The sequence below is a fragment of the Gossypium hirsutum genome, chromosome A13 (genome assembly GCF_007990345.1).
Source record: "Gossypium hirsutum isolate 1008001.06 chromosome A13, Gossypium_hirsutum_v2.1, whole genome shotgun sequence".
Lineage (NCBI taxonomy): Eukaryota > Viridiplantae > Streptophyta > Magnoliopsida > Malvales > Malvaceae > Gossypium > Gossypium hirsutum.
Genome location: NC_053436.1, coordinates 100,662,449 through 100,690,287, shown reverse-complemented (window position 1 = coordinate 100,690,287; position 27,839 = coordinate 100,662,449). Strand labels below are relative to the sequence as shown.

Below are 27,839 nucleotides of genomic sequence, written 5' to 3'. Positions count from 1 at the left end.
TACAAGTAATTACTGAGATCTAACATTTTTTGCGGACTTGAAGATACATGTGACACAGGTTTAGCCTGGACTGGTAACTCAATGCCGTTTTAAAGATTTAGCCTGGATGAGTAACCTAACATGTATATATTCAACTTGGACAAGTAATTGAATGTTTCATTTTAAAGATGTAGATTGGATTGGTAACTTGACACGAATATACTTAGCTCAAATGAGCAATAGGTGTGGTGTAATACTTGTGTATCCGAGTCCGTTTATTAGGGTTATCGAGTGAAATAGTTTATATGAAATGAGAATTGGAAATGAGATGAAATGTAATTGAAGTTCAAATGAATGAATATTTAATAAGTTGAGTATAAATGACTTAGATCAAGTATATTAACTTATTGCTCTTGAATTGAATGAGCTTTTTAGAGTTGCTATCCAAAATGACATGATTCTACTTGATGCATAATTAAGATATCATATGATTTGATTATATGTTAAACTGACCTTGTTGATGTTGCGTTTTGCCATGACTAGCTAACTTTGTTAAATTGTGGTAGCATATTGTATTTGACTAAATGATAAGGTAAGTTTTGTTTAATGCCGATGAACTTACTACACATCGCATATGCTTACCTCGTTTGTTCTCTCTTCCCTTCTTGATCATCATCTTGCGGAACGCGTTAACCTAGACCGACTCGAACCTCACACTATCTTTATTTTAGTAGCTATTTTGATTATCTTGAGTCTAGGAATTGTGTCATGTATATAAGTGTCTGGTGTATACCTTGAAGTATAAAATGTTTTGATGATTTGATATCATGGTTCATATATGGAAATGAATACATATCAATCCCATGCTTAGTGATATAATAGCTAATAACCATATAAATGGCATATGAAAAAGTATTGAACTTGTTTTGTGGTGACTTGAATTTTGGTATTGGTATGAAAATCTGAAATGAATGAAATGAAAATAATTGATGTCTAGTCGAATGGATGATTTGTAATAGTTGAACTCATTTTGAATTGGCCTTGTTTTGAATTGGTAAATGGCATGTTTTGGCAGGAAATCTTATGTATTTGGCATGTTTTAAGTGACCAAATTGAATGCTTTTTTGATGGGTTTGGATAGGAGCTTTGAAATAGGTACCAAGTGGTTCATTTTTACCAAAAACAGAGTCCTCGTCTCAATGAGCAACTTTCCTTATCGCAACATCGACCGATAGTAAGTGATGTCATGACATGCCATATTGTTTTGGCGAATTGACGACGATGTCGGCTCTAAACTTTTAAAACTTTACAATTTAGTCTTATTTTGATCCCGGGTTAACAAAAGAGCTTCCGTAGTCTCGATTAAGACCTAGTTTTAATTGTTTGATCATAAATGAGTGTGTTTATCATTGAATTGCATGTGCATATGAATGTTTTGTTGTAAAATGACTATAGTTGCTCCAACAATGAATGTAGCATCTTGTAGCTCGAACCCAACAATCGGGTTAGGCGAGAGGTGTTATATACATAAACTTAACAACACAAAGCCCATTGCCTCACCAAGAAAGAATCACGCCTCGCCTAAACATCTTGTAGCACCAAACGAGCCCGCACAATCCATAAAAGATATATTAGGAAGGGTATTTAACAACATTTGTCAACCCATCACATTCGAGATTTGGCAAATGCCTCGTCTAGTCCCTTCAAGTCAAACTCCAACAGTGCCCTAGGCTAACATTAGGCACCTTACCACAACATTCATGGAGTAGAGAACTTAATGGCCAAGACCCTTGCCCAACATCCCTATATGGATACCTCTTTTAATACCAAGGTAAGTAGGAAACCAGCCATATAATATATACTTTGCACGAACCTAACTAAAAAAATTCTCTCAAACCACCAATCCTTGTAGCTTTGTAAACCATTCACAATGTAAATGCTCCCACTCTAGCGACTCTCCACACCACTCGAGGTGTGAAATGCCATTGTATCATTCGATACTTTGTATAACATTAAAGATTCTTTGGTGACTAGTGTAATATATAAAGAAAAAGCTTATTTTTACATATGTAATACAATAGTTTGACCTAAAATAAAGAGTAGCTAGTACAAATTTAAGCTTGAAATTAAAAAGATAGTAAAAACTTTTGTAAAAACATAACAACAAAACAGGTTTTTAGCGGCTTTTTTTTTTGGAGCGCCGCTAAAGCAATTTGCGGCATTTTGATAAGTGCCACAAAAAACACCGTTAAATTTTACGGCGCCGCTATAAGACATGACCTTTAGCGACGCTTTCCCCAAAAATTGACGCCAAAGACCATATCAAATTCAACTTTTGTTTTAATCATCTCATTTACATTCTTACCTTAAATGTTCATACAAAATTTAAATGACCTAACAATGGACACATTTTAAATTGTTTTTGAGTTCAAAAACATTAACAAGAGAACTGTTCATAATGTTTGATCAAAATGTTAACATAATCATCTTTGAAAACCCAATCTAATGACTACAGTACATACTTTCTTCTAAAACTAAAATCTTCGAAACTTCTGCCGAATAAACAACATGATGTCCACTATAAGAAACTTCAACTACAAGCATACTACAATAAGTTACTACAAAAGTGTTCTTTCAAAGCTGTTACCACTGCATTATAAATCTCTTCACCCCATTCCAGCTTTAGATTTGTTAGTTTCTCCTGAAAATTGGATGTCAATCTGGATTCTTCAGATTCTCCTGCCATGATGAGCATAGAGTAGTGGCCTGAATTTCCGCTTCGTCAGTAGGAAATCGTAACTTACAAGTGTCATTAAAAGCCTTTGGATCAAGCTCTCCCGTTCTCTTTAATCCAATATTAGTGCGATTACCCAACAAATATAGCAAACTCTGCATAAAAGAAAAAGACCATTGAATTTCCAGCGTTCAATTTTATATAGCTTTAAGTTATACTTTGGATTACAAAAGAAAATATATATACTGAATTTAAAACAAAAGAAAAAATATACTGAATTTCCAGCATCCAATTCGGATTACAAAGGTTCAGTTTTGTTTAGCTTTGATTTATACTTTGGACATCAACAAATCTTCAACATTGCAAAACATCAAATCAGCTTAATAACATCTCATTCAAACTGTTTTATTAGACCCATCCGAACAGCGTAATTAGCAACAATTTACAGCCCCTTGAACAATGAATTTAACTCATTCAATCAGCAACAAAAACTAATATTTAACAACTATTGTTTTCTTTTATTTCAAACATGCAGCAGACCAATTCCTCCACATATTACAACACATTCTAATCAGCATTTACATGCTGGAACAATGAGTTTTGAAGCTGCAGTTTCTAGCAGCCATTTAAGCATTTAATTGTCAAATTTTTACTTCACTACTAACAACCGAAACTTAGTAAGAATAACATAATATTTTAGCTACTAAACTCGATTTATCAACCCCTATAACCACAACTTACCTGCATGTAGACATCAGAATTTAGCATGAGAATTTACAAAGTTTCCTTCGAAAAACTCACTCACAAACACATTCAATTTGTCCTATTTTGGACAGCACAAGACAGCAAACATGCTGGGCATTTGTATCCCGCAAGAACACACTCAATAGTATTAAAATTTATTAGCTCATCACATAAAAAATCCATGCTTTTTAATCCTATAATAACTCAATTAATTGGTCCTAAAACTGGACAGCATAATGACTGTCTTTACAGCCCCCAGTTGGCATGAAATTAGAACCATTAATTTGTTCAAATTTTGGACTGCATAAAAAGGGGCACAAAATTAGACAGCATTAATTTTTACACTATTTCCGAGCAGCATTTAGACTTACAATAAACGAATCTAACTAATGCTAGACCGTAAACATTTTCAACCATTAAATCGAAACCGAAACATCAATGCTAATTTAATATTTTTTTTATTTTAGCATAAAAATAACAAAACGACTTTAAAGAAAACTCACAAGAAAATTCCCCAAGATCAAATCTATCTACACAATTCTGGCATTCCCCTGGCTGCTTAGACCTTTTGCCTCCTTGTTAGCTAAACATAGTCAACCATAATATAATAAAAAATAACCAAATTTTACTAACATCAAAGAAAAATTTTACAACTAATCAAAGAGTTTTTCTTCTCTACAACCCACAGTTACGCCTACCACCCACAATCCATCATCATTTTTCTTTACAACAAAGTTAAAGATAGAGGAGAGCTTAGAAAAAAAATTACCGAGCTTGAGGATACAACTCTTAAACAAACTAAATCCTTAGTTTTCCTTCAACATGCAAATTGTCTCTCCTTTTTCTTTTGTTCATACGGTTAAAAGAAAGAAGAAGCCTCTTTTTTCCATCTTTTTATTATTATTATTTAATATTTAATATTACTTTAATTAAAACAAACGTAGACCATACACTCTCACCCACTCCACCACCGAACACTACATATTAAAAATGACTAATTGTCATTTGAAGCCTCAATAATAATTAAAATCTATAGAAATTAAATAACGTTTCTATAAATTTAAAATATCACAAAAGCCCTTTAATGACCGACACACGTAAAGAACAGGTAAGAGTTGCAAATGAGAAAAAAGAAAAGGAAAATAGATAATAAATGCAACAGATAAATTACCTGTGCAAGGAAGCTTACTATCCTCCAGATTTAATTTTGTCTTAGACTCTTGCCTGGCATCACTTCTTAACTTATCAACTGTGTCTTTGACACTATTGAGACCAGAATGCAACAAAAGGAAAGCAGAAAACAGCAATGAGGAATAAAATCCATAAGTTTTGATTTGTAATGGAAGTCAAATTCAAGTACCAATATGAACAAAAGAAAAAAACATAAGTACTAATTTGAAATTAAAATCAAATTCAAATACTAAAAAGTTTATTTCCCTAAAATCCAAAGACTATATTTTCTATCTCGTGCCAAAAACAAAGTTCAACGAAAGGAGAAAAGTAACAAAGTTGAGGCATTGCTAAACAACAGTAACAATTGGAGTACCGAATAACTAGATTGATTTGCATGATGAAGTATATAAACTTAACAAAAGGAAATGATACAAGCAATATGTCCAATACTAATTTCATAGAGGTGGAAAAAGCAAGATGCATGTCATTATAGTCGATTTGTTTTACAGATCAACTCACCATTGCCGCAAATGCAAGGTGTTTTGCTCATCTGATGGTTGAACCTCCTTTCATGCAAAAAATGGACAGAACAAGATTACTAGGATCAAGTCACAGAGAAAGACAAACAATGAAGGATCAGAAAGTGTTTCCTCAAAAAAAAATGATCAGAAAGTGATGCTGCAAAAATCATATGCTTGGATGAAAAATCATGTAGGGTTCGACAGCAATAAAGTCATATGGAAATTATCTGATACCACAAATAAGTGCACCTAATGTTATTTACATTAGGATTAACTCATATAATATTTCTTGTATGATAATTAACCAACTAATTAAACAAAAAGGTACTCCTAAAGATCTTTTAAAAGGATTAACAAATATTTTAAAAACAGAATTTTGTGGTTATTTTGATAAAAAAGATCAAAATAGTATAGCCAGATATACTTTGTCAAAAATTAAACTATGTGATATAAGATATTTAGAAGAATTTTCTAAAAAATTTCTTCATGAATATCAAAAGTTAAAAAATGAAAATATAGAATTTTGGAAAAACCAATACTTTCATAAATTACCCCCACCATGGGACGAAATATGTATAAAAAAATATGTGTCCTATTTAGATAAACATAGTAAAGAAGCAGGCATAGCAAAAGAAAATATAGATTCTATAATAAATAGGATTAATTTTGCAAAAGAAAGAATAACTTTACATTGTTTAGAGACTAAAGCTGCTAAACAAGTAAAAAATAAATTAAGTTATAGTCACTGTACAAAAATTCTAGAAAATGAATAGGAATTTGGATGTAAAACAATACATCCTAATACTTATAAAAAACATAGAAAGAAAAATAGAAAATATAAATTTATTAGATGGAAACCAAGAAATAAAAAATATACTGGTAATAATAAGAAAAAGAAAATATTTGTTAGAAGAAAAACTTCTAAAAAATCTAAAAAACAGATATGTAAATGTTTTATATGTGATGAAAAAGGTCATATAGCACCAAACTGTTCTAATAAAAAAATGTTAAAAAATGATTAAAAGTCTTGAAGAACAAGATTTAGAAATCTGTTATGAAGAGGAAATAAATCTTGAAGAAATATTATATGAGTTAATATCAGAAACAGATTCTGATTCAGATGAAGAAGAATATATATTTATGTTTAATGTAAGTAGTAGTTCTAAAAATCAATTAGAAGAAATCCCTAAATCTAAACAACAAGATATAAAATTAGGAAATTTGATTGGAGAAGAAAAACACTTTTTTGATGAAATGATAGAAAAAATAAATAAAAATCATATTTCTAAAGAAGAAATATATAAAATATCTAAGTTTAAAATATGGAGTCAACGACACATAAAAAAAATTAGTGGTAATACAATCGCTAAGGATACTAGAGGAGGATTAACAGAAATTCCATTATTTACTAAAGAAAAAATTAAGAGAATTAAAAAGAAATACCCTCAAGTTAGATATATACATTTAGGTATAATTATGATAACAATTAGAGTCTTATTTAGAAAAAGGACATGATATACCTATAATAGCAGTTTTATTAGATAAAAGATTTGAAAATCCAATAAAAGCACTTATTGGTGGTATTCAGTCTAATTTACACACTGGTGTAATAGGATTTAAGGTTAAACCAAACTATTTTATATCCATTACAGATCCTTTAACAGAAAAGTGTTTATGTTTAAGAATTCAGACAAAAAATTCTGAAATTAGTGATTTAGCAGAAGATTTGGCAATAAGTTGGACTTCTATTAATGAATATACCAACACGGCAGAAGTAGAAATTAAAGAAATTAATAATAAAATAATTGAGTTATTTGAACCTAATAAATTTACTACAGAAATACAACCAAAATTATTACATCTAAAAGATCTGTCAATACCAAAAGATTGGATGATTGATAGAATAAGTGGTGCCAATACTTCAAAACCAGTAAGTACTATAGAATATATGTTATCTGGAGATAGACTATACTTTAAAAATAATGCTATAACAAATACAAATGATAATTTAGTTTTACCTTCTAATTCTCAGATAGAGGAAGAAGAAGATAATATTAGTACAAATTCAACAACACCAATAGGTATGAAAACAGTTCAAATACCTATTTTTCCAACTGAACCTAGTAGAAATTCTAGAAATACTAGAATGGAAGAAATACAATCTGCTACTATTATTCAACAAATGAAAATGGGAAAAAAATGATATTATTACATTTTCAAATTTCCAACCTAGGAAATATTATACATATATAGAAATTACATTTCAATTTAGAGAATATAAAACATATTCTTTGCATGCCTTATTAGATACTGGAGCTACCACAAGTAGCTGTAGAGAAAATGCCATTCTTGTAGAAAAATAAGAATTAATGAAAAACCCAATTAGAGCTATAGGAATAGACGGTAAAGAAACCATAATTCAATTTAAGGCTAGAAAAATACAAATTTACATAAATAATGTAAGATTTGTAATTCCTAAAATATTGTGTTTTCCTAAAATGCATGGAGACATATTATTAGGAAATAATTTTATATATCATCATTTACCGTTTTCTATAGATAAAAATTTAGTAATATTGTCAACAGAAAAAACTTCTGTAGAAATACATTTAATAGAAAATCATAAATTTATATGTGATAAAGGATTTAGACCAATAAGAAAGGAACAAATTAAACAACTAGAAACAAATCATTGGTTGTTTAAAATTCTAGAAGATAATTTTAGTGAAGAACCATTAAAATTATGGAAAAATAGTCCAAGATATTGTGAAATAAAATTAAAAAATCCTAATAAAATTATTAGAATCAAACCTATGATCTATACTAAACAAGATATAGATGAATTTGATATACAAATCAATGAATTATTAGAAAAAGGATTAATAGAAAAAACTAATAGTCCACACTCAAGTCCGGCCTTTATGGTAAGAAACCATGCTGAAATAAAAAGAGGAAAAGCTAGGATGGTAATTAATTATGAAAGACTAAACCAAAATACTATTTTTGATGGATACTTTATACCAAGAAAAGATGTTTTGATTAATCAAGCTAAACAAGCAAAATATTTTAGTAAATTTGATTGTAAATCAGGATTTTGGCAAATAATGCTAACTGATGAATCTAAACCACTAACAGCCTTTAGTGCACCTAATGGTCATTATCAATGGAGAGTAATGCCATTTGGGTTATTTAATGCACTTCAAATCTTCCAAAGATGGATAGATTCTATATTCAATAAATATAAAAAATTTTGTGTAGTTTATATAGATGATATTTTAATATTTTCAGAAACACTAGAAAAATATAGAAAACATTTAAATATTATCTCTCAAGAATTCATAAAACATGAAATTATTCTGAGTCCTAAGAAAATAGAATTAGAAAAACGGAAATAGAATTCTTAGGATTAAATTTATCTGCTGATGGTCTTAAACTACAAGATCATATTATAGTAAAAATAAAAGAATTTCCTGAAGAAATTAAAGATCAAAAACAACTTCAACAATTTTTAGGAATAGTTATTTATGGAAGAAACTTCTTTCCTAACTTATCTCAAAAAATAGGTGACTTATATGAAAAATTAAAAAAAAAGATAAAATTTTTAATTGGTCTAAAAGAGACTCGGAAATTATTAAAAATAAAAAATCAGAAATAAATTATACCCCAAAAGTTTATTTACCAAAATAATGTGATAGATTAATTTTAGAAACAGATGCATCACAAAATTATTGGGGATGTATTTTAAAGGCTAAAACAGCAAAAAATGAAGAACTAATATGTGAATATAGTTCCGGAAAATTTAAACCAATTGAAATTAATTATGCTATATATGAAAAAGAATTATTAGCTATTAAAAAAGCAATAAAAACCTTTCTTATATATCTAGCATCTGAAAATTTTATTATCAAAACTGACAATCAGGTAGTTAAACAATTTCTTACTAATAATAGTTTAGAAAATGTACCTAGAAAAATTAGATGGTACAATGAATTAAGTAGTTTTAATATTGAAGTTTTATATATAAAAGGCACTGATAATATTATTGCTGATTATCTTAGCAGGCCTTATGGATAGAGGTAAAAAACCTCTAAAACAAGTCAGGGAATGGACTACTGTCCATAAAAAACCCAACAAAGGAAAGAAAATAAATCCTAATCAAGGATTTACTCCTATATTAACATCATACTATCCTAATCATGGATATTATATTCCTTATCCAACGGTAAGACAACCAACTGGATCTCCTTCATCATATGCATCAAGAATGGTAAGCCAATACCATGCAAGAACAGTAAGCCAATCTCCTTAGTCTCAAGATCCGAATTTAGCATTTCAACCTAGTTATTCTGAAGTTATAAAAGGAGCAGAAAATTTGTTGAAACAACAACAAATTCCAGAGATAAAAGATTTTTATAATCCAGGTTTACCAAGTGAAACTTATAAATACATTAATGAAATATGGAAAACTCATATTTTAGAACAAAGAGCAAATTTTAGACGAGCTCTTACAAAGCTTTCGCAATTTTTAGTTGAAAAAATAACTAAAGAAAATAAAGCACATGCTTTATTATTAAAAGCTATTTTATACAGAGATTGGGAAGAACTCGAAATAGAGTATATAAATATCAATGAGATAAATAATCTTATTGATATATTCCAATATTTTATTCATAAAGGAACAAATAGTCCCATTATGAATAGAATGTTCAAAATATGTTTATATAACAAAGCTAAGAAAATATTGCCAGGAGAAATTTTTGAAAAAATCAATAGAACTATCTGCAACCAGCAGGCTCAATTTAAAAATCCTTTCTGAATGCTTTTTACAAGCATATGTTTTTCTAAATGAGTTAGGAGAAGAAATTCCTACTATAAAATTAAGACTAGATCATGAACCATTTGATATAAATAGTATTGAATGGGGTTTTGTTAAAGAAGTAGTAGTACAAAATTTTTCTTTTCATCTATTAAAAAATTTTCCTGTTATTATAAAAGCTATATTATCACTTTTAGTACATGAAGATGATTTTTATTACTGTTTTTATATCCAAATAAGTAGTCTTATTCGCATTGCTGAAAAAGAGCGATTTTATCAACCATATCAAATTTGGATTATTCAACGAATGATTGATAATCCTTATTTATCAGCAGCCAAAGAAGATAAAAAACACTTGACAAAAACCATTGACAAGTGTTACAATAATCCAAAATATTTTCAAATCCAAGCCGGAATTGATTTAATGTCAACAGCTTAACATGTACTTCATCAACAAACATACAAATTATCCACTGATGGAAAAAGAATAGGAGCTGATGACGCTGGCATAGTACAGAAAATAAGAGATGAAGAATCCGTACAACTGCTAAAGAAAATAGCATATATAGAAATAGACGATTTTCCTTCAGAGATAATTGAGGAAATCAAGAACACGTGGGAGACTTGGAATTCACCAAGACTATCACCAGGATCTTTACACTTGGACAAAATAGAAACGTGGAACCTTGACAATATTCAAGAAGGATAAAGACAAAATAAAGACCACGTGGAGATTCAAGAAGACTTTCAAGATTGGTAGTAAATTGAAAATCAAGGCATCAATGTATAAACAAAGATATGATGGGACAACTGACAATATACGTAGAAGCAACAATAAATACATCCTTATCGGAAACATTGTTCGGGATTGAAGAAAAATTAAATAGAGCTTTGAAATTCTGCTATAAATAGCAATGTAAAAAGCCTAAACAATGCATTGAAAAATAGCTTAGAAATCTTTTTTTTTACTTTCAGTATTCTCTCTTTGTAAACACTCTATCTTTTGTAAAACCCTTCCTTTTACTTTTAATAAAATAACTATCTTCTGCACTTATTAGTTAGATATTGATATCAGAGCTCAAATATAACATAATAGTGATAAACCATTAGCTTTATCATATGTTTTTCATACCTATTGGTGTTGTTGAATTTGTACTAATATTATCTTCTTCTTCCTCTATCTGAGAATTAGAGTGTAAAACTAAATTATCATTTGTATTTGTTATAGCATTATTTTTAAAGTATAGTCTATCTCCAGATCACATATATTCTATAGTACTTACTGGTTTTGAAGTACTAGCACCACTTATTCTATCAATCATCTAATCTTTTGGTATTGACAGATCTTTTAGATGTAATAATTTTGGTTGTATTTCTGTAGTGGGTTCAAATAACTCAATTATTTTATTATTAATTTCTTTAATTTCTACTTCTGCCGTGTTGGTATATTCATTAATAGAAGTCCAACTTATTGCTAAATCTTCTGCTAAATCACTAATTTCAGAATTTTTTGTCTGAATTCTTAAACATAAACACTCTTCTATTAGAGGATCTGTAATGGATGTAAAATAGTTTGGTTTAACCTTAAATCCTATTACACCAGTGTGTAAATTAGACTGAATACCACCAATAAGTGCTTTTATTGAGTTTTCAAATCTTTTATCTAATAAAACTGCTATTATAGGTATATCATGTCCTTTTCTAAATAAGGCTCTAATTGTTATCATAATTATACCTAAATGTATATATCTAACTTGAGGGTATTTCTTTTTAATTCTCTTAATTTTTTCTTTAGTAAATAATGGAATTTCTGTTAATCCTCCTCTAGTATCCTTAGCGACTGTATTACCACTAATTTTTTCTATGTGTTGTTGACTCCATATTTTAAACTTAGATATTTTATATATTTCTTCTTTAGAAATATGATTTTTATTTATTTTTTCTATCATTTCATCAGAAAAGTCTTTTTCTTCTCCAATCAAATTTCTTAATTTTATATCTTGTTGTTCAGATTTAAGGATTTCTTCTAATTTATTTTTAGAACTACTACCTACATTAAACATAAATATATATTCTTCTTCATCTGAATCAGAATCTGTTTCTGATATTAACTCATATAATATTTCTCCAGGATTTATTTCCTCTTCATAACAGATTTCTAAATCTTGTTCTTCAAGACTTTTAATCATTTTTTAGCACTTTTTCCTTTATTAGGACAGTTTGGTGCTATATGACCTTCTTCATTAGATAAGGTTAAAATTATATTACTATTACCGTAATACAAAGGGCCAAAACCTATATCTGATTCTATATTATTATTGTTAATAACCTGTTCTAATTTATTATTAACTTGTGATAAAATTTCTTTACAATACTGTTTATATTTATAAATATAGCTACTAATGAAAAATCATCTGATACCAATTTCTAACTAATAAGTGCGGAAGATAGTTATTTTATTAAAAGTAAAAAGAAGGGTTTTACAAAAGAGAGAGTGTTTACAAAGAGAGAATACTGAAAATAAAAGAAAAGATTTCTAAGCTATTTTTTCGATGCCTTGTTTAGGCTTCTTACATTGCTATTTATAGTAGAATTTCAAAGCTCTATTTAATTTTTCTTCAATCCCGAAAAGTGTTTCTGATAAGGATGTATTTATTGTTGCTTCCACGTATATTGTCAGTTGTCCCATCATATCTTTGTTTGTACATGGATGCCTTGATTTTTAATTTACTGCCAATCTTGAAAGTCTTCTTGAATCTTCACATGGTCTTTATTTTGTCTTTATCCTTATCAGAAACACTTCTATTGTAGGTATATCATATCCTTTTCTAAATAAGAGATGAAGAATCCGTACAACTTCTAAAGAAAATAGCAGATATGGAAATAGAAGATTTTCCTTCAGAGATAATCGAGGAAATGAAGAACATGTGGGAGACTTGGAATTCACTAAGACTATCACCAGAATCTCTACACTTGGACGAAATAGAAACGTGGAATCTTGACAATATTCAAGAAGGATAAATATCTTGTTGTTTAGATTTAGGGATTTCTTCTAATTAATTTTTAGAACTACTACCTACATTAAACATAAATATATATTCTTCTTCATCTGAATCAGAATCTGTTTCTGATATTAATTCATATAATATTTCTTCAAGATTTATTTCCTCTTCATAACAGATTTCTAAATCTTGTTCTTCAAGACTTTTAATCATTTTTTAGCACTTTTTCCTTTATTAAGACAATTTGGTGCTATATGACCTTCTTCATCACATATAAAACATTTACATATTTGTTTTTAGAAGTATTTCTTCTAACAATTTTTTTTTCTTATTATTACCAGTATATTTTTTATTTCCTGGTTTCCATCTAATAAATTTATATTTTCTATTTTTCTTTCTATGTTTTTTATAAGTATTAGGACGTATTGTTTTACATCCAAATTCCTATTCATTTTCTAGAATTTTTGTACAGTGCCTATAACTTATTTTATTTTTTACTTGTTTAGCAGCTTTAGTCTATAAACAATGTAAACTTATTCTTTCTTTTGCAAAATTAATCCTATTTCCTATAGAATCTATATTTTCTTTTGCTATGCCTGCTTCTTTACTATGTTTATCTAAATAGGACACATATTTTGTCCCATGGTGGGGATAATTTATGAAAGTATTGGTTTTTCCAAAATTCTATATTTTCATTTTTTAACTTTTGATATTCATGAAGAAATTTTTTAGAAAATTCTTCTAAATATCTTATATCACATAGTTTAATTTTTGACAAAGTATAACTGACTATACTATCTTGATCTTGATCTTTTTTATCAAAATAACCACAAAATTCTGTTTTTAGAATATTTGTTAATCCTTTTAAAAGATCTTTAAGAGTACCTATTTGATTAATTAGTTGTTCTTTTTGGACTTTTCCTACTTCTGATTCTTCCCACCGTCTTAGAAATTGTAAAACATGTCCTTGAAAAGTTCCTACAAAATCATTTAGAAAATTTTCTTTTGACCAAGTACCGTTGTTATTTACAACTATTGTCATTGACTGTGCCCAATCGTCTATAGTTTTTTCATAGTCTGATATTGAAATATTAGTTAAGTCTAAATATATTCCACCTTGAGCCACATTTCTTTTATTTAAATCATCTATCCTATGTGGTATAGGTATAGTTTGACTTGGTTTTTGATTAGAAGATTCTCCTGTATATTCGGTTTTAATTTCATTAGTAGCTATATTTTCGGTTTGATTACCAAAAATCCTAGTTGTATTTTCAATTGTCTCAAAGTCTTTATTTAAGGCTCTCAGATAATCATCTTTTTGAATATCTGGTTCTAGTTTTCTTTTACCATAAAGATCTATTTGATCAGTATCCATTGGTTCTGGAATTTCTATATTTTCATCCTCATCTGTTGAAGTATTTTCTTCATCAGATTTATAACTAATTACATTTAAATCTTCTTGATTATCAGAATTACTAGAACTACTACTTTTTGTAGTATCATAATTTAACATATAATGATAATTAAACTGTGTAAATAGATCTTTATGTTTTTCATAAAGTTCTTCTATTAATTTTAAGTATTCTATTCTCTCATTTTTATCAATACTTTTAGTAAATCTGATTTTCCAATGTTCTATTAGTTCTTTATAAGATTGAAAATCACATTTTTGTTGAGTAATAATTTTTCTTCTTTGTTTTTCAAATTTTTTATTTTTATTAATGGTAGAAGATGACTCTTTTGAAGAAGTTTCTTCTTCATAAGATAAGGTTAAAATTATATTACTATTACCATAATACAAAGGACCTAAATCTATATCTGATTCTATATTATTATTATTATTATTATTAACCTGTTTTAATTTATTATTAACTTGTGATAAAATTTCTTTAGATTTGTCATTCAAATCTAATTCCTTTATATCTCCCATATGATTTACCTTTTCTTCTTTTTAATATATTCCACCATATTTTGTGAACATTCTTTATTTTTGATGCTGTTTCTAATTTTCAGGGATACAATATTATTTTGCCAATAACTTCTTGGTTTGCTGGTAATCAGCCATTTAAGGCAGCCACCATATCCAGGTCCTACTGCAACACCCAGCCCTCCTCCCAAGTTGGCTAATTTACCGTCAATTAATAGAGTCAGAATAATAGAATTTAGAACTAATTTGAGTTCTCTATTCAGAGGCAAGAGCAAATATAATTCTAACTCGACTGGCATATTTATGGGACCGGACACAATCCAATTCCTTTAGATCTTCAAAACACAAACGTATGGTTAAGTCAACAGTTCAAAGCTCAAAAGAAAGACTGTAGCTTTCTCACTTACCCTCTCCATCAAAGAACAGTTACTTATCGTCTCCCAGCTCTCACTGTCCAAGCATAATATTTCAACTTCCCCACTATCACATGTAATCTGTCAATTGCATGGAAACAAATTTAATCAAAAGAGTTGGATTGTTTTACCCTTAGCCAAGCAGAGTATGACACTCTTTCATTAGAGTTTCTTTCCTTTTTCTTTCTGTGTGTGGTGTGGAAGTTCGTTAATGCACTTATATCACATTTTATAGCTAATTAAGAAAGTCAACAATAGTAAAACAAACTCTTTCAGAAAGAAAATATAAATAAACTGAAAAAAGAAAATATGAGAATGAATATTCAATTCAAAATCAAGAAAACCTTATTACTTCTTGAAGACATTAGAGACAACCAAATAAATAAAACCAACAACTCCAGTTAAACTGAATTTCTCACGTAGTTCCCAAGGAGCATCTAAAATTTATATTACAGAACAAATACTCCATTGACTAACAATATGTGCAAGCAGTTACCTTGTGAGTGTTGTTTTCTGGGTTGAAGTCATCCACGGTGCCTGAATAGAAACTGAAAAATAAAGATAAAATAAAATGAAACTAAAACCGGCATATATTGCAAAACTTGCAGAAAGATCTATTCCTTTGACTTACCAGCTATCAACGGCAGACGATACTTTGATCCGCTGTCCAATTAATACCTCATTTCTGGTACCCGATTCCTGCTTAGTTAAAAAGAACTGTTAGTGATGAAACATTAAAACAAAGGTACTGGGGAAAAAGCCGTGAATAGAACAGAACAGGAAAAAAAAACTGAAACCTTGCACAGAAAGAAAATCCATGAACAGCAAGGGTATCCAAAAACCGATCATAAATACCATCTATGCGGCCAGGCATCAAACGCTAAGTAAGTTACAAGCATGTGACATTGGTGACAAAATGGCAGAACCCAGAAACGCTAAAGGGTTCAGCTTATCAGAAATTTAAAGCTTCAGTGACGCAACAATGCACAAAAATGTTAGTATTGACAGCAATCGCAGCACCAAAAACTTGGGAAATATCAACGAGGTTCCCAAATAAGAAACCCGAATATATAGGCTAGGAAAAAAAAAGGGATTTGGAGAAAATTTTTTTGCTCAATCGAAGAGGAGGAAGAGAAAATTAGAAATTCTAGGGGAAAAAAAATAAGGGATCTGGGGATAAAATTAAAGGCAATTTTGGCAATGTTCCTAAAAAGTGTTTGCTTTTAAAAAATTTAGTTTAAAATGTGAGTGTTTAGTATTAAATAATTCTTAAAAAATACTTTTAAGAAATAAAATATTTATTTTAGAGATGATATTATAAAGTAATAAAAATGCGTTTAAATAATATTTAAATTAGTTTATATTATCATATTTTAGCAATAATATAAAAAATAATTTATTATAACTTATTGTTAATATTTTAATATATAATATTAATTTTAAATAATTCTAACTAATTAATATTAATTATTTATTAAATTTAATTAGAATATATAAACTATATTTAAATATAATCATTAAATATTTGTAATTAGATATTGATGGTAATTTTACGTTTTTAGTTACTTATGTTATTATTATCTCTTTAACGGTAATTCTACGTGACAGTCCAACTAGATTTTAAGTATATCTGTTAATACACACTTCATCTGGCTAAATTATGCTTGTTTATTTCTTTCTCTCATATTTACAATGCCAATTGATTTTTCTAGCTAAATAATTTTTCTAGACAAAAGTTGCAATTGAAATTTGAAATTAATTACTAAATAATATGAGCAATTTCATGTTAGAAAAATTAAAATCTTTTGCCTTGTAGTTAACAATTATTTTCACTCAAATGACATTGTAAGAAGAAGAAGAAAAGATAAACTCACCGGTGGAGAAGAGGAACAAAGATCCAGAGGAAAAGTAAAGTTTAGACAAAAGAAAAAAGGGAAAAAAATGGGTCTTCTAATCTCTATTTGAAAAAAGAAAAAATAAGGTTAAAAAAGTAAATATCAGCCAAAAGCACTTTTGGTTGAGAAAAAAGTTAAAATTTTCTACTTTTTCATATGTAAAAAAGCATTTATTTTAAGTTAAAATTTTTTTTGAAATGATGTCTGTTTTTTAATGCTTTTAAGGGAAAAGTATTTTTTATTGCAAAAGCTCATTTGAGAAGCAAAGGAGAGCGGGTCTAAGCCTAGCAAAAAATGAAAGGATATTTTGCAAAATGTTGCTATTACTTTATCTTTAGCAGCATTTATGAAAAAATGTCATTATTGTTTACTTTTTGTGACATTTTTTGTCCAAACGCCACTACAAACATCGCTAAAAACTTAATTTTCTGTAGTGAAAATAAAGCCTCTTTAAAATAAGTAAATATTTTTCTTTCTCTTTGCTAAATACAAGTCATAGGGAAGGCTAAATATTACTAATTAAATTAGTTTATTGCTAACTTATATACTAAAATATGTCTAAAAAATAATAGTTCGATTAAAGGTAGCATAAGTGTTATAACAAGTACAACGTCTAGTTGATTGCTTTTGTGAAGCTAATGCACTTGACATTCATAGAAAGTATGTAATGAATCAACAAAATTAATTTATATTTGATAGATAGATAGTGAATAAGTTGAATACATTCTATGCTTTCGGTCTCTTGCAAAACGTTTTGCTCTTCTTAATGCTATTTATCTCTTTAGGGTATTCCATGTTTGGTCAAATCTTTAACGACAGACTTCCATGATTTTTTCATTGCAGAATTTCGTTTTTATTTATTTGTTATTAATAAAATTTTTAAAGCTTTTTCTTCATTAATTTAGATATAAAATATATTTTTATATTATTAAAAATAAAAATAATTAAAATTAAATAAAAATTGAATTTGAATAATTATTATTTTTAATTTCTGTGTAACATATCCTCCATTAATGCTTCTCGACTTGGAAGGTGATTTTTAACTTCTAAATCAAATCAAATTTATTTCGTTATTACTTGGGAGCAAATTTAACAAAAATCGAATTGAAATAAACTAAATGCTGCAATTAAATTCGATTTTCTATTTTTCCCTTTATTTTCTCATCCCTACTTGTTTTAAACACCCTTACACTAATACGTACGCACTATCATATCTTTTACAAAGCAGAAGAAATTGATTTTGATTTAATCTTTTTACCCTCACTTGGCTGCTGCTTCAACATGTTCTCCAATTCCTTAGCAAACCTTTCCATCGCTGGAGCTGGCAAACAAATTGATGCCACACTTCCAACTTCTCCTTTCTTATTCTTGGTTGGCATTAAAAAGCTTATCACCCCAACCGCTATTATTGGCCCTCCAAACACAGCCTTACCCCATCCGAAATCTATATCTTCCAATCCGGCCTTTGTTAAATCTGATAAAATGTATGTACCGATAACATTCGGGAAATGGATTCGTTTACCCCGAGCCACCATTAAAGCTGCCACGGATTTCACATATTCCTCTGTCACACTTGCTTTCGCTTGTTTTATTAATTCCACTGCATACTCTAATGGTTTCTCACGGAGACTTTTAACTGTTGTTATTGCTGCTGGGAAGACAAACACATTCCCATAATATCCCGATGGGAATGAGGGATTGAATTTAGAACGTGCATTAACAATGCATAACATGCGTACCTCTTCATCAGGGTCAAGATTTATAGCAAGGGTTCTACAACGCCATAAACAAGCCGTTATGAGTTCAAATGTGGTACAACGGCGAAGGTGCGGAGGTAGGAGGCTACGAAGAAGTGAAACTTCTGCAAAGCCAAAGGAAAAGGAACGTTGAATCGGATTGTCAAATGGCAAGATGGTAATGGGGGTGGTGACACGGGCTTCCACTTCATCATACTCGCGGTGGGTAAATGTCATTCGTGCTGGGTGTCGAGCATCTAAGAGATGTCTTTCCCAAACGGGTGAGATCAAGTGAGTGATTACGCCTCGTGCCATTTCACCCAGGGCAAACAGGAATTGTGCTAGGCCAGTACCATCACTCATGACATGGTTGAGACGGAGAGCGAAGATGAAACCACCGCATTTCAACTGTGTTACCTACTAAGCAATAAGCATTCCTAATTAAAATTTAGAAAGAATCATAAACCCAGAAAAATGCAACAATAGAAATAAGAAGATTGTTGAATTAAAAAAGAAAAACTCTCACATACATATTGTCATATAGCATAATTAATTAGAACATAATTACCTGAATCAACAACAATGGGCAATTTAGCATCCCTTCAGAACCAGGAACATTATAAAGGAGCTCATCGAAGCAAGGGAATGGTGGGCGAAGTGGTTCACCAAACTGTTCAAGTGTAACATCAGCATCGGCTTTTATAAACATCACACCCTCACCGGTGCAATCCACCATAAGCTTACCATTAGCCCCTTCTCTTAATCTACCTGCAAATGGATAATAACACACTAGGGTTTGTGCAAGTGCCTCTCTAATAACCTCAGCTGGATCTTTTCCTTCCATGGAAGGTTCATATTGATAAAAGTTGATTAGCGGAACTTGAAACCGCAAACTCGCTTGATCATCAATGTCCGATAACAGTTTTTGTTCATATGGCGTAGGCTTAGCAGGAGCAACAAGTTGTGGTTCACAACGTCGGACAGTGAACTTAAGGGGAATGCTGGAAGGTGCTGCCATGACACAAGGATGTGAGATAATAGAAAAAGAATAGCAAGTGTTTGGTCTTAATGAAGTGTCTGAAATGTTTAATTTATATAGGAACCAAAGTGTACAAATTTGAAGTTTATTTTACATCGTATATGTAAATTGTAATGAAGAAAGAGATAAAATTGAACAAAAGAAACCCAATTTTAATGTGAATTTATTTCTTGTTGGATTCATGATTCACATGCAAAATTTAGTGGAACCTCGACCACAAAATTTTAGTGGCTATTCTGAAAGGGCTTTTTGGACCGTATTCAGAGCCATCCGTCATTAATACATTCATGAATTCAATCCCAGTACGAAAGGTAAAGATTCATTTATTTCCATAAAAATGTTAAATTAATGTTTGCCCTAACTATCAAGCGTGCTAAATATTGCAAAAGAAAATCAAGTTTGCTAAATATTTGGTCTATTTAATGCCGCAGCATTTTTTATCATTATAATAAAATGTTAAATTTGCAGTTTCGATATATTATGTTCATATTTGGGATTATCATGCACGAGCGCATACACAAGATATACCCACATGTTAACATAATTATATGAAGTTCTTTTTAAAACACCTTTCTAACACACACATTTACACAAACATTTACACAAGGCACCATTATCACAACTTCGCAAAAACACACTAATGGCAGCACGAAAACGGATCAATTACAGTCAATCGAGACTCAAGAGAGGCAATCATAAATGTCTTTGGACGCATATAATACAACCTTGTCAAATAAAATATGTGCAGAACATGGTATCTTAAATTGAAAGCAATAAAGGACCACAAAGTCTAATAGACAATAATGTTATCAGTCATCACAAGCACAACAGTAATGGATACATACAAGAAAAAACAAACAAAATACACAAGTACACACCAGTGTACCTCCAAAAACTCTTCTTCATTATTTAGGAGTAAATCATCATGCAAGTTTATCAATGGCCAAAAACAGGATATAAAAGTACTATAGAAACACTTGTACTAGGAGTCAGATTGCATTTTTCTCTATTTATTAAAAAAATGAGTAAATTAATCTTGGTGTATTAGATTAATGAGTAAATTGATTTTTTTTCTGTTTTTACTGTTAAAAACTGGAGTTGCTGATAGTTTTACCAATAAAAAGAAAAGGTGAAAAGAAAAACTTCCAGAAGTATTAAAAACATTTTCTTCAATATTATTACAAAATCTAAGGAGAATAAACAAAGAGTTCATAATTAGCAATAAGCTTAGAAGGGCTTACAATAAACAAAAATATTATCATAAGCACAATAGAAGTGGAAACACATAATGAAATTTTGCAAAACCATTTAACATGTTAATATAATATTATTAGTGTGTTTTTTTTTACTAGAAAAGAAAATTGAACTCAACATTTTGACTAGAATAATTAAGGGTATAAACTATTTCGATTAACTAATAATATTATATAGAGGAATCAAATTATATCAAATTAAAAAATAGATATTAAATTTTAAATTTTAAATTTAACCATATTAAAAAGATGATAATCATTATTTGACTTAAAACAATTTATTTCTGATATTTTTCACTATCATTTGTTGTTTGATTTAATAAATTTTTTTTTGATATTTTTTATTTCAAAAATTGTTGTGAATTTAATTGCAATATGTTGACTGTAAATGAATTGGGGATAAAGTATTACTAAAAATAATAAAAATTACAAATGATGAAAAATGTTTGAATGAAATTTATTAATATTTTATTATTGATATTAATTACTTTTGATATAAATCATTATTACTTGTATAATTTTAAGAAAAAAATATCAAAGGATTTCCCTAGGCGAAAATGGGGGAAAATATGGCTTTTTTTTTTTAAGAATTTGACTTTATAAGTTTAAAAAATTATGAAAATGATTCAATTTTAAAATAAATTATAGGAATGACTTAATTTTTACATAGAGTGCCCAGGTAACATCACCGTAAAAATTCTCTCTCCCAAAAAATAATTTTTATGGTGTCGCCTAATAAATTGATGACACTGGATTGAAGCATGCAGGGATAAAATGTTCAGGGATTTGATGAAGTAATTAATCTTTTTAGATTGGCTGAAAAAAGAGTGCTACATGAGAGCATGACAGCACTTAATTAAACTTTTGATCTATTTGCATGTTAAGTCTGTTTATTTTTAAAATTAAATTTAAATAACCTTAAAAGATTTAAGAATACCAAAAATAAACTCTTCTCATTTTTTTTAATCTTTTAAAAACAATAAACTTAAAAAACTATATAAAAATCTTATTTAAACTATATAAACATAATTTTTTATATATATTTAGGGTGGTGCCACCTGGGAAAGTGGCGGCACCCAACTCTATTGTAGAAATCAGATCATTCCCAAAATTAATCTTGAAATTAGATCATTTTGATAATTTTTGAAACTTATAGGATCATATTCCTGAAAAAGTCGAAATATACTAATATCTATGACTTATTAAAAAAATGGTTAAATATCATTTTTTGTCTTTGTACTATATCTAAAATCAAGATTTAATCTTTATACTTGAACTTTTACCATTTTTTGCATTTTATAGAAAAATGATCAAATATCATTTTTTGTCCTTCTACTGTATCTAAAGTTAAAACCTAATCTTTATACTTGAATTTATACAATAATTTAATTTTTTTTTCAATAATGTTTACTCCAAATTGTTAATATTGTTGGTTACTATGATTAACTTTTTACATGGATATAAAAAAATTACTATTCTAACAAAAAAACTATTAACATTGCTAATTATTCGGGCTAACTAATGGCATGACCCTTTCCCCCCTTTTTAGCCATTATAAGATAATAGTAAAATCGCAGTCTCGATTTGTCTACTATGTTAATATTTGATATTTGATATTTAATCTTTATATTTTAATTTAACATAATTTGGTCATTTACTTTTATAATGACATTAGTTACTCCAAATAATTTACATCTTTATATGTGATAGTTATCTTATTATTTTATAAGTGCATTAGAATTGGGCTATTACAAGAGAAAGCCCATATTGTTATCCTTCTATGTTTAGGCAATGAAGTCTTATAAGAGGTAGCCAAAGAGACCATCGTGTTCGGCTTGTAGCTCAGGTTAGAGAGTAAGTACATGACGAAGTCATTGTCAACTCGATTTGTAATACATGTTTTTCAGTGGTATCAGAGACAGTGGTTTCGGAACCATAAATCCTACAAGTAAGTTCGTATAATTAGTATTTAAATTATACAATTCAATAATAATTTTTTATATTTAATTTTTATTTGATGAATTTAACTAATTGAATTAAAAGTTAGTATAAGTGGTTTGGTTCAAAAGTCAAGTGGTTATTGAAAACAAGGTATTAGGACCTCATCTCCGTAATTTAGTGTTGTAAATATTTTTATTAAATATGTATAGAGTCATATTATAGGGGAATTGAAGTTTGGTTTGGTAATTTTGATGATTGATTGCTTAATTAAGGTAAAAGGATTAAATTGTAAAAGAGGTAAAAGTTAATCGCTATAGATTTAAAATGCTAAAATGACCAAAATGGTAATTAAACTATGGTCAAAAAGTCCAAGCGGTGGTGGATATGATTAAATCCACTAACTTTTGGGCTATTTGCTCTTTTAGTCCTAATTAGTAAGGATTAAATTGAAAATTAAGTTTGTTTAGTTAAAATTTAAAATAATTGAAGGACCAATTATGGAATTAAACCTTCCTTAGATTGTAATTACACCTTATTCTCATATGATGGACAAATATGGACATATTTTATTTATTTTATAATTCATAATGTAAAGGTTAAATTTATATTTAGGTAAATAAGTAATTTATAACTAAAATAAAAGTCAAATTAATGTGTTATCTTCTTGATTCTTCTTCCTGAGGCCTAAACACCATTTTTAGACTTGGAGGAAGCTTCGGCCAAGCTTGCTCTTCAAATTGGTAAGTTGATTTTAACATGTTTATTGTAATTTTTATATTTTTGAGATTGTTGTAACTAGGTCCAACTAACTTATATCTCCGTTTTCAAAATGGCAAAAGATTAGGAATTGTGTTATTGATGAGTTTTGGATATTATTGAATTTTTATGGTAGATTATTAAATTTTGTTGTTAAATAGAACTATTTTGTAAAGTAGCTTTTGATGATTTTAATGTTTAAGGACTAAATTGTCAAAATGATAAAAGTTTCAGGGACTTGATGTGAATTAGTGATAAACTGTAATTTATACATATTTTTATTCCATGCTTAGCACATTTTATGGATGATTTCTCCTTAGATTTAGTGAATTCGATGCTCCTAATCCTTTCATTTCATGTTTTACACTTAGGTGAGCATAGGAGAGTAAAAGGGCCGAGAAACGGGCCAAAAACAGAGAAAAACAGGCCAACATAGGAAAACAACACGGCCTGGACTTTCTCACACGAGAATGTCACACGGCCGTGTAAATTTGGCAGGATCGAAGCACACTTACACGGGTAGGCCACACGCCTGTGCCTATTTAACTGCTTTGACCACAGGCTGGAGTACTCGCACACGGGCGTGTCACACAGGCGTGTCATTGTCGAGCCCAAGTTGAGTCCAATTCAGAAAAGGGAGCTTTTGAGGGCTTCTAAGCATCCTAAAGCCTATAAAAACACCCTAGAGGAGGAAAAGAAGGGGAACGCAGAGTAGGGAACAAGGAATTACTCAAGGAAAGCCGATTGGTCCATCTCAAGAGCCAAATTCATCATCAAGACTGAAGATCGAGGGATAATAATATAATTCAATTCTAGGTGTTAATTAGAAAGAGATTTTAATTATTCAACCTAGGGTTAGACGTTATCAGTCTCAAGAGGGATAATAATATAATTTAGAGATTTTTACGGATCAAGTCAAATGAATAAATCGTCTGATTCAGAGTCAAATAACAAGTAAAGTCTAGGTGGATTTTTCCTTAGGTATTGTTTCAATCAATCGAATTTTCCCGAAAGTATTTTCCCAAGTTTTCTTTTTGTGCATTCTTAGTTTGTAATTAGTTTAGATAACCAAACCTCTTAATTTTTAGGCTAGATAATAAAAAGGAAGTAACACTAGTACTCGTAGGCGAAGCCTAAGATACACATAGGATGAGCAAAAAGACGATACTTCAACCACAACCAAAGAGATGGCTAAAAACCAAGAAAATCCGCTACCTCCTGCAATTGCTGCTGATCCAATAAATCAGAATCCTACTCCATGCACTATGTATGATTATGCTAAACCCTCTTTAACAGGAACTGAATCGAGCATAGTTAGGCCTGCTGTTGCTGCAAATAATTTTGAACTAAAACCTAACAGAATTCAAATGATGTAACAGTTTGTTCAGTTTGATGGTTTGTAGGACGAAGATCCCAAAGCTCACTTGGCAAATTTCTTAGAGTTTTGCGACATTTTAAAATCAATGGCGTTTCTGATGACGCTATTCGCCTTTGTTTATTCCCTTTTTCGTTAAAGAATAAGGCTAAACAATGGTTGAACTCGTTACCACGATGGTCAATCACTACTTGGGAACAAATGACCGAAAAGTTTTTATTAAAATATTTCCCGCCAGCTAAAATAGCCAAATTAGGAAATGATATCTCTTCTTTTGTACAGATGGATTTAGAAATACTCTACGACGCATGGGAGAGATACAAGGACCTTTTGAGAAAGTACCCTTACCATGGGTTACCGCTTTGGCTATAGGTTCAAACGTTTCATAATGGCCTGAATTCTTCGACTCAACAGATGATTGACGCAATCGTTGGCAGAACCATCAATGAGAAGACACCTAAGGCGGCTTACGAATTTATTGAGATGTCACTGAATAACTTTTAGTGGCAAGTTATGAGGACAAATCCAATAAAAGCAGCCGGTGTTTTCAACCTCGACGCGGTTACTATCCTATCCAACCAAGTATAACTCTTAAATAAAAAGATTGACGGTTTGTGTGGTTCTACTAAGGTACATCCAGTGATGAGGTGCGATTCGAATGGAGGAGGAGCATGCACAGAATATCAACCTTTCAGCCCTAGTATCGAGGAGGAACAAGTCCAATATATGGGTAACAATAACTCTAGACCCCAAAATAACCCGTATAACACTTATAATGCAGGTTGGAAGAACCATCCCAATTTTTCGTGGGGTGGTCAAGGAAATCAAAGGTCACAACATCCTCCAGGTTTTCAACAACCACCTTACCAGCAGGAGAAAAAGCCAAACCTTGAGGAGATGCTAACCAAATTCATCTTGGTGTCAGAAACTCGTGTTCAGAACACCAAGACGACACTCAAAAATCAGCAAGCATCAATCCAGGGGCTCGAAACTCAGGTTGGACAGTTCGCCAAGTTGATTTTCAAATGACCACAAGGTAGCCTACCAAGCAACACTGAATCTAACCCAAGGGAACAACTCAACACAATTGCCGTTCAAGATGAGGAAGGGTTAGCTGCAAAACCAAGGCCAGAAACGGTGATAAGCAAAGGTAAGAATGAGGTAGGCCAAGATGACCCAAAGTCGGTGAGTATAGAATATAAACCTTATGTCCCATACCCCAGTGCGACAAGAAAAGACTGATTAAATGACCAATTTGGTAAATTCCTTAAACTTTTAAAGAAACTACATATTAACTTACCGTTTATTGAAGCCCTTTCACAGATGCCAAACACAATTAAGTTTTTAAAGGAGCTTTTGACAAATAAACGAAAGTTGAATGAGGCGTCGCCTGTGGAATTGAATGCAGTTTGCTCAGCCATATTACAGAATAAGCTACCCAATAAATTGAAGGATCCAGGGAGTTTTATGATTCCCTGTTTAATTGGTAGTTTAGATGTTTATAATGCATTGGTTGACTTAGGGGCAAGCATTAATGTTATGCCTTATAAAATGTTTAAACAGCTAGGTCTTGGGAAACCCAAACAAACTAGGATGAGCATTCAACTGGCTGATAAAACCATTAGATTTCCTAGGGGTATCATTGAAGATGTTCTTGTTAAGATCGATAAATTTATATACCTAGTAGACTTTGTTGTTCTATACATAAAAGAGGATAGTAACGCACCTTTAATTTTAGGACGACCCTTTTTTAGCGACTTCTAGAACCATTATTGATGTTGGCACAGGTGAACTCACACTTCGTGTGGGAGACGAAACAATCACCCTTCAAGCTCGTAATTCGAGTAACACATTGAAAATTGAATGTGGTTGTATAAATCATTCTACTAGTAGTGATCATGTGGTGAAATCCTCTATGCAGGAAATAGTTAAGAAGAACGCATATGAGCCGTGTTCAAACAACAACAAAGGACCTATTTATAAAGAACAAAGGCTACAAATCGAGGATTTAGATGAATGGTAGACACAAAAACTGAGAACACCCGATAAATTGAAACCGAGCCAAGATGAGCTCAATACCTCACCAAATTAACTTAAGTCTGGAGACAAAGTATTACTAGATGCAGTAGATCCTCGCATTACCACTTCTAAACCTAATGAAGAAATTCCTCTTACGGTACTCAGTATTTTCTCATATGGTACAATCGAGGTAGTTCATCCCAAATTTGGCACTTTTAAGGTAAACAATACCCGTATTAAACCTTACATTGATAAAGTTGATAGCAGGGATAAGGGGTGTAAACTCCTCGCACCACATTGACCATGCAGAAGAGAGGTAAGTCCAGCTTAAGACTATAAATAAGCGCTTCTCGAGAGGCAACCCGAGCACTAACAATAATGACTTATTTAAATTCTAGTTTTTCACATCTAACCTACTAACTGAGACTTGAAACATAAGGTTTTCCCATCCACACAGCCAGGCACACGGGCATGCCTTAGACCATGCTCACACCATAGGATGAGACACGACCGTGC

At 30.2% G+C, this 27,839-nt stretch overlaps 1 protein-coding gene, 1 long non-coding RNA gene and 1 other non-coding gene across 3 annotated transcripts; all 3 read right to left on the bottom strand.

Moving 5' to 3' along the window:
* Positions 1–4,624: 4,624 nt before the first annotated feature.
* Positions 4,625–16,519, bottom strand: LOC107893104 (uncharacterized). The gene is made up of 6 exons (XR_001682718.2): positions 16,107–16,519; positions 15,941–16,008; positions 15,806–15,857; positions 15,304–15,390; positions 5,150–5,228; positions 4,625–4,720 (listed from the first exon to the last, which is right to left on the bottom strand). It is a non-coding gene; the product is annotated as an uncharacterized lncRNA (long non-coding RNA).
* A 1,812-nt stretch (positions 16,520–18,331) lies between these two features.
* Positions 18,332–20,027, bottom strand: LOC107893103 (benzyl alcohol O-benzoyltransferase). Its single transcript, XM_016818029.2, has 2 exons — positions 19,509–20,027; positions 18,332–19,357 (listed from the first exon to the last, which is right to left on the bottom strand). The coding sequence occupies exons 1-2, from the start codon at positions 19,956–19,958 to the stop codon at positions 18,422–18,424; spliced, it is 1,386 nt and encodes a 461-aa protein (XP_016673518.1). The 5' UTR covers positions 19,959–20,027; the 3' UTR covers positions 18,332–18,421.
* Positions 20,028–25,553: 5,526 nt separating this feature from the next.
* LOC121213391 (small nucleolar RNA R71) lies at positions 25,554–25,660 on the bottom strand. Its single transcript, XR_005908772.1, has one exon. It is a non-coding gene; the product is annotated as a small nucleolar RNA R71 (small nucleolar RNA).
* Between the last annotated feature and the right edge of the window lie 2,179 nt (positions 25,661–27,839).